Source organism: Balaenoptera ricei, chromosome 16, assembly GCF_028023285.1.
Source record: "Balaenoptera ricei isolate mBalRic1 chromosome 16, mBalRic1.hap2, whole genome shotgun sequence".
In the NCBI taxonomy this organism is placed as follows: Eukaryota; Metazoa; Chordata; class Mammalia; order Artiodactyla; family Balaenopteridae; genus Balaenoptera; species Balaenoptera ricei.
This window is the reverse complement of record NC_082654.1, coordinates 19,271,967-19,286,801: the sequence shown is the minus strand read 5'-3', so window position 1 is coordinate 19,286,801 and position 14,835 is coordinate 19,271,967. Positions and strand designations below refer to the sequence as shown.

The 14,835-nt window shown below is 33.3% G+C and overlaps 1 protein-coding gene across 4 annotated transcripts in view; it reads left to right on the top strand.

Annotated features, from left to right (window-relative positions):
* Positions 1 to 13,614, top strand: part of SHOC2 (SHOC2 leucine rich repeat scaffold protein) — a 102,520-nt gene extending 88,906 nt beyond the window's left edge. For all 4 annotated transcript variants that reach the window (XM_059901028.1, XM_059901030.1, XM_059901027.1 and 1 more), the window contains 5 exons: positions 1,984 to 2,172; positions 7,325 to 7,447; positions 9,440 to 9,577; positions 9,899 to 10,016; positions 11,529 to 13,614. In XM_059901028.1, the coding sequence (XP_059757011.1) occupies positions 1,984 to 2,172; positions 7,325 to 7,447; positions 9,440 to 9,577; positions 9,899 to 10,016; positions 11,529 to 11,737 (777 nt within the window). In that variant the 3' untranslated portion in view covers positions 11,738 to 13,614. The remainder of the gene's footprint in view (positions 1 to 1,983; positions 2,173 to 7,324; positions 7,448 to 9,439; positions 9,578 to 9,898; positions 10,017 to 11,528) is intronic.
* Positions 13,615 to 14,835: the final 1,221 nt, after the last annotated feature.

Sequence of the window (14,835 nt, the reverse complement as noted above, 5' to 3'; positions counted from 1 at the left end):
ATGGTGAGAGATATATTATCTAATTAATTCACCAAAGATCACAAGGCTAGTCAGTAGAAGATGTGAGATGGGAACCCAGATGTGTCTGACTCTAAAGCAATGATAAGCAACCCCAAAGCTTCATAGTATGACCTAAGAATGGAAAGGTTGGAGAGCTGCATTCTTGTTGCCCCTTTTCAAATATCCTCAGGTGTTAACATTTTTTCATAAAAGAATATCAATTCAATAAAGTAAGTCAGCTCTAAGAATAATAAAAATAACATTTTTGCCATGAGACTCAATAGAACTCCTTTATTTACAGTGAAGTAGGATGTAGACATTTTCCCCGAATTGACTGCCATGAAAGTTTTCTCTTTCTGTATTCTTTCTTTTTTCTGTGTATAGCAATTGACAAATGTTGAGTAGCTTATTCATGTTCATCATAAAGGACAAGTTTCAGTTCAGTTCACTAATTATAACTTCAATTATATAGTTATTTTTTTCCTTCAGTGGGCCTTGCAAATCACAGCTGACACTTCAGGTACTAAGTCTTCAGTTTCCTCATGGTAGATAGCCAAAATTTGAACATTATTTAAAACACACACCTCACAATGTTTGTATTCTCCTTGCTTGGGCCTTTACATCAATCCAGAATATTTTCTTCTGCTTCTCTGAGTATTAAAAAATTTTTTTCATCCCTTAAGATCTGGCACACTCTCAGCCTTCTTCCTGCTTTTCTAGTTATTCCAGTATTTCTTCTTTTCTTTGAATTTAAATAAAGAAGTGACTTAAAATTTGAGCACTTATTATAATGCGAGGTATTTTAAAGCTATTTATATTTTTTTATTTCTTAAAAAAAACTCTATGATAGCCTATAAAATAAGGCATCATTAATTTACAAATGAATAAAACTAGTGTTCAGAGAAATAACTTGCCCAGAGTCACAAGCTACTAAAAGATAGGGCCAGGATATAAAACTATTTTATAGCCTGTACCAGTGTTTCTGAAACATTAATGAGCATACAAATCACCTGGGAATCTTAAGACTCATATTATGATTCTGTAGGAGTGGGGCCTAAGAGTCCTCATTTCTAGCATGCTCTCAGGGGATTCTGATGCTGCTCTTCCTTGAGCCAGACTTTGAATAGCAAGAGCCTATTCTGTATACTTTGTTACTGATTATATACAGTTATATATTATTTTCTTTTTCCTATCTGTGTGCTTTATTTCTCTTAGTGGGATTTAGTCTTCTTAATGGCAGAGATTCTTTTATAATACCTAACACTGGTTACATGGTAGGAGACTGAAGTAAGAGGGAATATGGGATTATATGCTAAGTAAATACTTGTTTGGTAGACGTATATTCCCTCAGAAATTTACTGTATGGAAAAGCAATATATTATATAATATGAGGAAGTATATTATCTTCTGAATTTAATATTCCTAAAAGGAACATTTAAATTACTGAATGACACCTTACTCTGTGCCAAGCATTATATTAACCTTAATAATAATTTAGAGATAGGTACTTAACTAAGACCTGGATAGGATTGATCACATAGCAGATGGCAGAGTCAGGACTCAGACCCAGGACTGTCTGATACCAACGTTTCTGCTTTTATAGAGGTCTAAAACTAGCCACTCATGAAGCACCTCTTACCCACAGACATATTTTCTTTACCCTGTAGAGTATTTTAAATAAATTAAAGCCAAAGAATAAAAATCGGAGATTTAATATAAGTAAATGAATTTCGTGTTTCTTTGTAAAGTCTGGAAATCTGACTACATTGGCTCCACATTCCTGCAAGGCAACAGTTAGCTAGAGCTGAGTAGTGAGTGACTTTCCTCTAGATGAGGCATCGCAGAACCGGTCCATCCAGTCTCTGTCATTTGTTACCTGCAAGGCCCTTTGAGGCATTTGTTTGGGACTGCTGCTCTGTACTCTACAGAATAAGTCTTGTTACAGTTCTAATTCTTATGTTTATTTCATTTTTTTTTTTACAGAGTCTTTTATCAAGTCTTGTGAAACTGAATAGTTTGACCTTAGCTAGAAACTGCTTCCAGTTATATCCAGTAGGTGGTCCATCTCAGTTTTCCACCATCTATTCCCTCAACATGGAACACAATCGAATCAACAAAATCCCATTTGGAATTTTCTCCAGAGCAAAAGTATTAAGTAAGCTGAATATGAAGGTAAGCCTCTATTTGTGTGAGGGGAAAATAACTACTATGACTAGTACTTCTAATATTTATGGTTTATCTATCAGAATGGGTACTTGCTTCTTGCTGATGGGAATCTAAACTGATAATAAGGATACTTCAGGACAATTTGTGTTAGACAACAAATAGCTTAGAACCATGCAATATCCTTAGCAATTTGAATAATCATGAATACCCATAACAGCATAGTTGTAGGGATATTTATTGCAGAGCTTTTCATTTAACTGGTACCAACTTATTGAAATTAATAGGGATTTCATTTCTTAAAAGTACTATATCTTCAGTGAAATAATATGAAGCAATTACAAATAATACTCTAGTTTAGAAGAATATTAAATACCAGTTGAAATAATATCAATTTATTAAGTAGGAAAAAGTTAAGCATGAAAAGATTCTGTTTGTACACATTGTTTTTAAAAGCTGTTTTTAATGTGTTCAATTACATATTAAATATCTATAGATTTATATGCATACATATAGCCAGTGTTTACTAAAATATACTGTTTATCTTTGAATATCAGAATTATTTATGGGTGATCTCTTTTTTTTATCTTTTTCTTTTTATTGAGGTATAATTGACCTCCAACATTATATTAGTTTCAGATGTACAACATAATGATTCAATATTTGTATATATTGTTAAATGATCACCCCAGTAGGTCTAGTTAAAATCCATCACCATACATAGTTACAGAATGTTTTTTTCTTGTGGTGAGAACTTTTAAGATTTACTCTCTCATCAACTTTCAAATATGCAATACAATATTATTAACTATAATCACCATGCTGTACTTTTGACTCTCTTCATCCATTTCGTCTACCCTCTACCCCCTGCCTCTGGCAACCACCAATATGTTCTTTTTCTCTCTGAGCTTGGTTTTTGTTATTGCTGTTGTTTGTTTTTTTTTTTAGATTCCACATATAAGTGAGATCATACGGTATTTTTCTTTCTTTGTCTGTCTTATTTCATTTAGCATAATGCCCTCAAAGTCCATCCATGTCCTCACAAATGGCAAGATTTTTATACTTTTTTATGACTGGATAGTATTCCATTGAATATATATACCACATCTTTTTTATCCATTGATTCATTGGTGGACACTTAGGTTGTTTCCATATCTTGGCTGTTGTAAATAATGTTGCAGTGAACATAAGGTGCATATTTCTTTTTGAGTTAGTGTTTCTGTTTTCTTTGGGTAAATACATTGGAGTAGAAATGCTGGATCATATGGTAATTCTCTTTTTAATTTTTTGAGGAACCTCCATACTGTTTTCCATAGGGACTGCACCAATTTACATTCCCACCAACAGTGCAGAAGGATTCCTTTTTCTCCACATTCTCACCAACACTTGTTGTTTCTTGTCTTTTTGATAATAGCCATTCTGACAGCAGTGAAGTGATATCTCATTATGGTTTTGATTTGCATTTCCCTGATAATTAGTGATATTGAGTACATTTTCATGTACCTGTTGGCCATCTGTATGTCTTCTTTGGAAAAATGTCTGTTCAGATCCTGTGCTCATTTTTTAATTGGATTGTTTGGGGGTTTTTTTGCTGTTGAGTTGTATGAGTTCTTTATATATTTTGGATGTTAATCCCTTGTCAGATAGATGATTTGCAAATATTTTCTCCTAACGGGTGATTTTTAGTTTCTTTTTACTTGCCTGTATTCTCTACAGTGAATGAGTTTCACATTTGTAATCAGAAACAGGAATTTTATTGCAAAAGGAGGAAAGCAATGAAAAATGATTTGTCCAGTGATTGAATTTGTAGTGAACAAACTTTAGGCCCACAGGTAATAATTATTGGCCACATAACTAATTCATGGCTGAGGTAGGAATCCAGGAAGCCTAGATTTCCTGCTTTCAGGTATAGTGTTCTTTATATTGTATCATACTACATCCTTTTGTCTTTGATGAACCATTTCAAAATAATTGTGGTTCTTTAAACTACAGTCTAATTGTATAATTTTTAATTCTATGTATACTTCTTCATAAGTATATGTATCTTTTATAATTGTTTGGAAGTATATAATAAGTGAACCAGTGGAAGTTCAAAATAGTCTTATAATCTTAAACAAGTAAAATATACTCTTAACGAGTCTGGTTATATGAGGTTTACCAGTGGTAATGGCATGAGTTCTGAATGTTCAATTTGTAATACAAGGCTTAGACAGCAGTCCAGGTATTCATTTGGTTAAACATTTTCTTAAAAATAAATTTATTCATTTATTTATTTTTGGCTGCATTGGGTCTTCGTTGCTGCACGCGGGCTTTCTCTAGTTGCGGTGAGCGGGGGCTACTCTTTGATGTGGTGCGCGGGCTTCTCATTGCAGTGGCTTCTCTTGTTGCGGAGCATGGGCTCTAGGTGCACAGGCTTCAGTAGTTGCAGCACGTGAGCTCAGTAGTTGTGGCTCACAGGCTCTAGAGCACAGACTCAGTAGTTGTGGCACACGGGCTTAGTTGCTCCGCGGCATGTGGGATCTTCCCGGACCAGGGCTCAAACCCTTGTCCACTGCATTGGCAGGCGGATTCTTAACCACTGCGCCACCAGGGAAGTCCCATTTGGTTAAACATTTTTATGGATATTATGTTATTGTAATATGTTAGCTTGGAAAAGCTTGCTGTTTTCAGTGAAATGATAAAAACTTTGCATAGAGCTTTGAAATTAATTTTTCTTCAAAATTGAGACAAATGGTTAACAAAACTTTTTCTTGAAAGAAGTCAAAATGATGCCTGACATTCTCCTCCTCACATAAGCATCAGTAGTAAATTTTTTTAATGAAAATACTTTATCGTGCTAATAACTATCCGTAGTTTGGGCATAGGTAGATAAGAAGTTTAAATAGGTAATAAGTTTAAATATTATAATAAAAGAAAAACTTGGCTTTCAAATGGATGTTCTCTACTTGAGATTTCTCTTACGGATAATTTTGTGTAAAATGAGATCAGTAATTAATGTACATTGCAGAAAAAATTTTAAATACAGATGAACAAAAAAGGAGATAAAATTTTAAAATTCCACTGCTGTTAATAAATCGGCATATATCATTGATACCCAGCTGGGACAGGGAATACTGATGGTCCCATCTCAGTACCAAAATACCCCGAGCACACAACGGTGTGGTAAGAGTTGTTTTATAAGTGAATATGAGGAAGCGGGGAAAAAATCTAGTGAATCACTGGCATGTATTTCACTATTTTTTCTGTGTATAGCTATATCTAATTTTTAAATAAAATTAGAATCACTGTGTTTCATCATTTGTTTTTATTATTTAATGATAAGTATGTTTTTACCATCTTCTCGTGTGGATTTTTAAAGTAAAATCATGGATACTTAGTGTTTTAATGATTTAATTTGCTGTCTTATTACAACTTTTTTCCTCTCCTACTTTATTGTTCAGCATCTCTAGAATTGCTGAGCTTATCTGGATTCCTTGTGGGCTATAGTTAGATATTTCTTCTTCCACTGTGCTCATGAACATTCAGATTTTATTCAGTGATTTCTATACATTACTGTGAAGTGAGGAAAACATTATATTTATCACTGGGACCTTTGAAATCTCAATTCTTCATCTGTATAGTGTATTTTTCCATATCCAACACAGATAATTGCATAGGGAACAAACTTCTAGTTTAGACTTAAAAATAAAAACCTAATTACTGTTTGAAGAACTTTGGAGGCTTAGAGTTTTTGTTCCTTTTCTCTTCTTTCTACTGGGTGGGCCAAAAGGTTCGTTCGGTTTTTTCCGTAAGATGGCTCTAGTAGCACTTAGTTGTCTTTAACTTCATTCAAAACAATTTTGTTAGATTGTATGTGACAGCTGTCATATCAGCGTGCATTTAAAAAAAGACTTATCAAAATAGGTGAATCTTTGTGTAGCCATTTTAATATTGAAGATGGAAGAAAAAGCAACATTTTTGGCATATTATGCTTTATTATTTCAAGAAAGGTAAAAACGCAACTGAAATACAAAAAAAAGATTTGTTCAGTGTATGGAGAAGGTGCCGTGACTGATCGAACGTGTCAAAAGTGGTTTGCGAAGTTTCATGCCGGAGGTTTCTCGCTGGACGATGCTCCACGGTCAGGTAGACCAGTTGAAGTTGATAACGATCAAATCGAAACAATAATTGATAACAATGAACGTTATATTATGCGGGAGATAGCTGACATACTCAGAATATCCAAATCACGCATTGAAAATAATTTGCACCAGCTTGGTTATGTTAATCGCTTTGATGTTTGGGTTCCACATAAGTTAGGCGAAAAAACCTTCTTGACCGTATTTCCACATACGATTCTCTACTGAAACGTAATGAAAATGTTCCCTTTTTAAAACAAATTGTGACGGGTGATGAAAAGTGGATACTGTACAGCAGTGTGGAATGGAAGAGGTCATGGGACAAGTGAAATGAACCACCACCAACCACACCAAAGGCTGGTCTTCATCCAAAGAAGATGATGTTGTGTATATGGTGGGATTGGAAGGGAGTCCTCTATTATGAGCTCCTTCTGGAAAACCAAATGATTAATTCCAACAAGTACTGCTCCCAATTAGACCCACTGAAAGCGGCACTTGACGAAAAGCGTCTAGAATTAGTCAACAGAAAACGCATAATCTTCCATCAGGATAACGCAAGACTGTGTGTTTCTTTGATGACCAGGCAAAAGCTGTTACAGCTTGGCTGGGAAGTTCTGATTAATCTGCTGTATTCACCAGACATTGCACCTTTGGGTTTCCATTTATTTCGGTCTTTACAGAATTCTCTTAATGGGAAAAATTTCAATTCCCTGGAAGACTGTAAAAGGCACCTGGACCAGTTCTTTGCTCAAAAAGATAAAAAGTTTTGGGAAGATGGAATTATGAAGTTGCCTGAAAAATGGCAGAACATAGTGGAACAAAAGGGTGAATACGTTGTTCAATAAAGTTCTTGGTGAAAATGAAAAAATGTGTCTTTTAATTTTACTTAGAAAACCAAAGGTGCTTTTTGGCCCATCCAATATATTTAGACATCAAAAAAGGGAATGACTTTTTCTGTTTAAGAATTCTCTTTCTATAGGGAGGTACATATGGAGCTTTGTTTTTGTGGTTTTACCTTGAATGCTTCTTTTTGTCTTTGTCAGGACAATCAGTTGACATCACTTCCTTTGGATTTTGGAACTTGGACCAGTATGGTAGAATTGAATTTAGCTACAAATCAGCTCACAAAGATCCCTGAGGATGTGTCTGGTCTTGTTTCTCTTGAGGTGAGTATAAAAGAGCATCTAGAACTCCTTAGACTCTTCCACAGTTTTCTCACTCGTGAAGTTTCCAATTAAACAATTTCTAAGTGGGTGAAGATCATAATTACTGGGGTTGGCCAAAACGTTCGTTCGGGTTTTTCTGTAAGATGATACGGAAAAACCTGAACAAACCTTTTGGCCAACCCAATAGAAATGTTAGTGCTCTCGGGACTTCCCTGGCAGTCCAGTGGTTAAAACCTTGTGCTTCCAATGCAGGGGGCATGGGTTCCATCCCTGGTCTGGGAACTAAGATCCCACATGCCATGCAGCATGGCCATAAATAAATAGATAAAGTCCAGATTTAATCAGTTAAGAAAAAGAAAAGAAAAAAAAAAAAAAGAAATGTTAGCGCTCTCTTAAACATGCAGCCCTATTAGTATGATGAAGTATTGACTTAATCTGGGCTCAATGCTTTTGAATTACTCTTGCCCACTAAAAGTTGGTAGGTTTGAATGCTATAAAGTATCTTTGAAAGAAAGGGTCTCTAAAACTTAGCATCTTTTAGAACATCGTTTTTTTCTTAGCTCTGTTTAAGAATGCTGCACCATTGTCCTCTAAAATAATTATGGGTTCCTCAGATGGGAATTCAGAACTCTTCATGTAATTCTGACCTACTTTTCCATCCTGAATACCCACCTCCTCTTTTATTTACTAACTAAATTTATTTTCTTTGTTGGCAATGTGTGCATATTTCTAGCTCTGTACCTTTAGTCTTATTGCTCCCAATATCTAGTATGCTCTCTTCTCATCCCCTTAAATTTTTCTTTTAAAATTATTTCTCATAATTAAAGATCCATCTTCCTGTCACCTCCTCAGTCAAGGATGATTTCTCCTGCCTCTTGAGTTCCTAACATTTTCACCCTTTGATGAAAAAGTTTACTAATAGTAAACAAGTATTTCTAAAAATGTCCTCTGTATTCATGTTTTTAAAAAATCTAATTTCTATATTCTTTTATTATTGTATTTAGTAAGGTGAAATAGTATGGTGTAGTGGTTAACAGCAGGAGCTTTGAAGCCAAACAGATCTGGGTACAGTTCCACTTTAACTCTCTCTATGGATTTAACATGCCCAAGCTTCAGTTTCCTCAGCTGTGAAATGGGGATGATAGTATTCTCCTCATAAAGTTTTAGTTAGGATTAAATGCAATAATGCACATTTTTCATTTAGTATAGTGCAATGCAAATAGTAGTAAACTCAATAAATGATAGCTCAATAAATGATATCATTTTCTTGGTCTTACTGAATCTGTTTACTTCACTATGTGTAGTATAACTTTGGGAGAAATAAGTGGGCATAAAAAATTAGCCAGAACTTTATATGGATCTTTCCATTTAGTGCTCTTTTCACTATCCCTGTACCCAGTATTGTTTCCCCACCTAACCCTCCCCCATTGTATCTTCTCTGTCCCCCATTGTATCTTCTCTGGGAATAAGGACTATTACCTTCTTCAACCTTTTTTTTTTTCCTTCTTCAGGATATTGCAGGATGCCTTGCAATGTAATAAATTTTCTACAAATAATAACTGTAGTGGATTGATATGGGCAGTTTAGAAGTCAGTTGTTGTCTCCCTTAAATGATGGTTTGTAAGGAGTTTTGAATAAATAATTGATTTCCTATTAGATACATATTTGTAACTATTCAGTATCAAAATACCATTAACTGTATGAATCTTAGTGCAAGTAGTTAATAATTTTATATTTTTTGTAATTTAGTTAAAATTAAATTCTTTCCTTTTGCTTTTATTAGTTTTGTCTTAATCAAACTATTTTGTTTCCAGTAACTATGGTGATTTTTTTTTAGAATAGTAAGTTTAATGTCTTGTTATATAATTAAACATTACCCTCAATATTCACTGTTTAGAAAATTAGCATTGCTTAATAAATTTTAAGCCACGCAATGATAATATATAATTCTGTTTTGTGAGCTGTCAAACATTATCAAAAATTTCTCTTTAGGTTCTGATATTATCAAACAATCTTCTCAAGAAGCTTCCCCATGGTCTTGGAAACCTTAGGAAGTTAAGAGAGTTGGATCTAGAGGAAAACAAATTAGAATCCTTGCCAAATGAAATTGCTTATCTTAAGGATTTACAGGTAAAACATTATCCTGATGATTTTATAGGTATATAATTAAAGTTTTTGGAATGCATTCCAAATTGCACATTATTCTTGGACCAGATAGATTTTCCTGTTATAGCATTAGGGCTGAATTTTATGTTCATGTAACCTATCTGCTTTTGTCTTCCTAACAAATGATATTTTTTGAAAGAAAAACTTATTTAGTGATTCTTATATTATCCAATCTAATTTCCATGTTTATTTTATTGGTTTAGTAGTTTAGATGTAGTTTTTTAAAATTTACATCAGTTATAGGAAATATGTATGTAACCGTCTTTTATTTTGTTAATCTTTTAGAAATTAGTCTTGACAAACAACCAATTAACCACTCTTCCGAGAGGTATTGGTCACCTTACCAATCTTACACATCTAGGCCTTGGAGAGAACCTACTTACTCATCTTCCTGAGGAAATTGGTATGAACCCTTTGGATACTTGACTTTGTGGTAATAATTTGCTTTTGTGTGTTCAAGCAGTATTTCAGATAAATATAACAAATCTACTATTTTTTTCATCTTGATCAGGTTACATCAGGCTCAAGATTTTTTTATAGAACACCAGTAGTGGTTGGTTGGTTGGTTGGTTTTGATTAGGTTTCCTCATGGGGTATTAGGGTTAATATTATATTTGACAATGTTTTAGCATACTTATATTTCAGTAGATTTAACCTCAATTTAGAAGAGTTATTTTTCTTCCAAATTTAAAAATTACACAAGCTTGAATTAAATTAGTAGTGTCTTATGCCGAAAGAACCTTCCCTTGTGAGGTTTTAGGATTGATATTAATATTTGAGAATACTTTAGAATTTTCTAAGTGTTTTCATATCCATTATTTCATACTATCAATGTAAACACCTTAAATTTTAGGCAGTGTAAATTGCCTCATTTTACAAAGAGAGTTAATTGATTAAGGTCACATAGTAATTCTAAAATTAGTAATCCCATGTATTATATTCTCCCATCTATACCATGCTGTTTCAGAGGCACTGTAGATTAGTGGTTAAGAATGGTTTTGGAGTAAAATAAGACAATTCAAAATCTGGCTCTGCTGCTTATTGGTTTCGTGGCTTGGATAAGGTACAGAAACTCCCTAAGCTTCAAGTTTCCTACCTGTAAAATAAGGATAATAGTAACTTCTCACAGAGTTGCTCTGCATAATAAATAAAATCTTAAATGTGAACAAATCCATTACCTAGTAACTGTTGTTTTTCATTAGTTTTCTACATACCACTATCAAATAATTATAAATTTTAAAGTTTAAAAATTGGAAACACATAAGGCAGCTATACACTTTTATTTCTAGTATGTTTATCCATCTGGCCTCATGCAATTGCTTGAAACATTTGCCTAGAAAGTATGAGTATCCTAAGACAGTTTAAGAAAAAATTTTAAAAGATTACATAAATTGATTTTTGGCTTACTGTCAAATATGTAATAACTCTCTTAGCGAAAGATTTATACAAAGTAACAAAAACCTTTCACGTGAGAAATTTATTACTAAGAGAGATTATCACATTTTCTCCAAGAGGAAAGTGAATATAGGCACTGACTGTATAATAAACTTACCTCTGGAATTTTGAAAAAATACATATGAATGCCAAGCTATCCCAAACAGAGTCTCTGGAGATGTAGTATATGTTTTTTCAAAAAAACTCCAAGCTTGAAAACCAACCATAAAGGAAGAGATTCTGATTTAATTGGTTTAGAGCGTGACCTGGACATCATGGTTTTTTTAATCTTCCCAGTTTATGTGAATATGTGGGAACGTTTGAGATCCACAGTTGTAGAAAGTTTTAAAACTAAGAGAAGAGAGTAAAAGGAAATGTGTGTTCAGTATGCATAATACCCAGGATAAGGATCATGTCCAGTTGAACTTTTTAAATAGTAATTAATTTTCTTAAAAAATAATAATTTTGTTTTTTAAAACAGGTACACTGGAGAATCTAGAAGAGCTGTATTTGAATGACAACCCCAACCTGCATAGCCTTCCCTTTGAGCTGGCTCTTTGCAGCAAGCTTTCAATCATGAGTATTGAGAACTGTCCACTCAGCCATCTTCCACCTCAGATTGTTGCTGGGGGTCCTTCTTTCATCATTCAGTTCCTAAAGATGCAGGGTCCATATCGTGCCATGGTCTGATACAAATCTGCTGGTCCCACACACTGTTCGAAAATAGACTGCCATTAATGTTTCATATCTATATCTGTATCTATTTATGTAGATATTGATATATTTGGCAGATTTATAAAGACTGCGTTATGTGTTTCTGCTAATAGAGGAATCATAGCCATTTAGATTTTTTTAAATTCTGTACAAAAGGCTTATATAAGTTTTCTTTGCTGAACTTGATGGATGTTTTCTGTTGTGTAATATGATATGCCAGTTTGCTTAAAACATTTGCCAACAAATTATGAAGTTATTAAATTTAAGGGCCAGAGGTAGTATAGTTAGATATACTTTCTCTTAGCAAAAATCCTGGGCAAACAATTTTGTTGCAACTTTTCATATATATTTTCCCCTTACCAATTGTCAGATCTTTATAGTATTATAGGCCCTGAAGGTATAATTTTTCTTTAACTTATTTTGAAATTTGAGATTTGAATTTTATATATTGTTTACAGTCAGAGTAAATCACTGGATTTTTTTTTTTTTTTTTTGGTTTTGATTTGCTCTGTTTTGATCAGTGAAATCTAGAGTTTATATCCTCTGCTAAAGAATTTGCATCAGCTGATTTAAATATTAAAAGATAATTGCTTGTTGAAACAACTGGCAAAGTGAAAAGATACAGTCAGAAATTCTAGAATTCCTTTAATTATGTTTCTCTGATCAATTGTGAAGCAAAATATCTGAAGTGAGTCTTTGGGTTGTTGGGGGAGGGTATTGAGACCTTTTCTAGTATAAATATCTTAAGTTTGGGGGAACAGAAACTTGTAGTGTAAAGGAGTTTTCATTCCTGAAAGTTGCAGATCCACAAAAACTGACAGAATAATTTGGCAAAAAAAGACAAAGATACACATAAACACACATTCTATATATGTATATACAATGCTATATAGATATGTATTTATTATATCATAAACTACGATAGGTAACTTTAAGGATTTCTCCCTAGCCTTGTACAATGAAATGAATGTTTTTCTTTGAACACTGCAATATATATATGTTTCAAGGTTATTTAACAGTATACTATGGTTTTATATCTTGACTTGCCTTGTACATCTTTCAGTTCTGGAATATCTGCGTCTAAGCACAATATCTTCACACTGTGCTATATTGCTGCTGAACTAAATGCACTTTTCCCCACATGTGGAGTACTGGCTTCAAACAATTCAGTTCAGTACCATTGATTTCAATCTCATCTTTCCTTTTTTGGTAGTTAATACAGTTATGGAAAAGAGCACATTGCATAGAAGCCATTGATAGTTCAGTGGAAGTTCTGTAAGATACGCATGTGCTATTTGGTATATTTTCTTTTGCTTTACTGCTTTTAAGGCTAGCAGTATTGTAAGTGTGTGCCCCTTATTACAGTATGCTTACTTTTGATAGTGTCAGTCTAGTCGATTTAATTATTGAAGAGACTCACAGAGCAAGTGCATTCTAGGTATCATCCTAAAAAACACTTCCCATATAATGAATAACTATTATGTATAATTACATATTGCTGCTTGGTTTTCTTTTCTTTTTTTTTCCATTTAGATGGGCATTGTATTTTAAATAAAACCATTTTTGAAGTAAGGTTATAACATTAAGATAGAAATTTGGAGTGTTGTTTTGCTTTTCCTGGCACTCAAAATCAGGACTAAGTTTGAGGTTCAACCTGTAGTCGTAATTGGCAATTTTTTAAGGAGCAACTAAGAAATGGAAGGCAGGTAAAGATATAAAACCGTAGAATGCTTAAATGTGCTGTAAAACTATTGTAGATGTCACTGGATTTTACCAAGTAATATCCTTTCTTCTTTTTTTCCATCTACTGTGGCTTTTCAGTTAAAGTTGTGTTTATAAAAGGAATTTGTTTATTACAGCTCTACCTAGAGCTTGTGTGTATGTGTGGTTTTTAAAAATCTCATATCCAGGTGTGTTTATATCTTAAGATAATGGAACTTGAACTTTAAAGGCAGTAACCTAATGTCTTTTTTTTTTTTGAAAAAAATATGGGTATTGTTTCTTAAAAATGAAAATAGATATGGTTTCTAAAACATTTTGGTTCCCCTACCTTCATTTATGTTAGTTTGTAGCAGAAATGCAAAGTGATCACAGTCCTACATGTAGAAGTGATATAACAGGCAAACCATCTATAGCTGAGGAATTACATATATTTTTTTAAGATGCATAAAACGTGTCACATGTATGGCTGCCGCCTTGCAAGAACTCATGAATTTCATTACTTCTAACACAGAACTAAAATGGACTCTAATTTCCCAATTATCCTGTGCGATCAGGATATTTAATATTTAAGTAGTTTGAATATAGTAAGGGATATTGTTGAATGACTACATGTGAGCTAATATTTTCCTAAAACTGCAGTGGGACTAATTGCCATGTCCAACAATTGTCCTTTTTTTTTTTTTTTTAATTTGGTTTCTCTGTGAGGCTCAGTAAATAAAAAATGTCATAGAATGTTACACTGTAAAAACATTGCTCTAAACTTTGCTTTTTGTTAATATATATAGTAGCAAACTGACAATGTCAAACAATCCTTTTGTGGTAGTTTAATACTTTTAAAATCCCAAATGATTATTTCATACAGAAAGAATCGGGAGATGCTAAGTAATTTATGGATTTGACGGATACAAATGCAAACAATAGAAGATAGAAACTCTTGCAGGAGAAAATACACATAAAATATTCATTTGTACTTTTAGTAAAAGGTGGATAATGCAATTGAAATGAGCTCTATAAATGTAATTACGTATTTCTAATTTATCTCACTGTAAAGCCTGAATCATTTAAAATAGATAAACTGTTATACATCACAATTTATCTAGTCTTTCTCTGATAACTTTCATTATAACTTTTGCTTTTCATCTCAGTTATTGCTAAGCCATGCATAAATAGCGAGTCCAAATTTCAGCTTGCAGAATTTGTAATTGTTCATCAGTAAGAAAGGGTCGTGGTTAAAGTGTATAAAGTGGTACACTTTGAAATGGAAAGGGGGCTATCAATTGTTGTGTTGGGCCAGTAGCCATACATCAGAACTGTCTGGAAAACCAGGATATATGGTTATTCTTGCATGATTA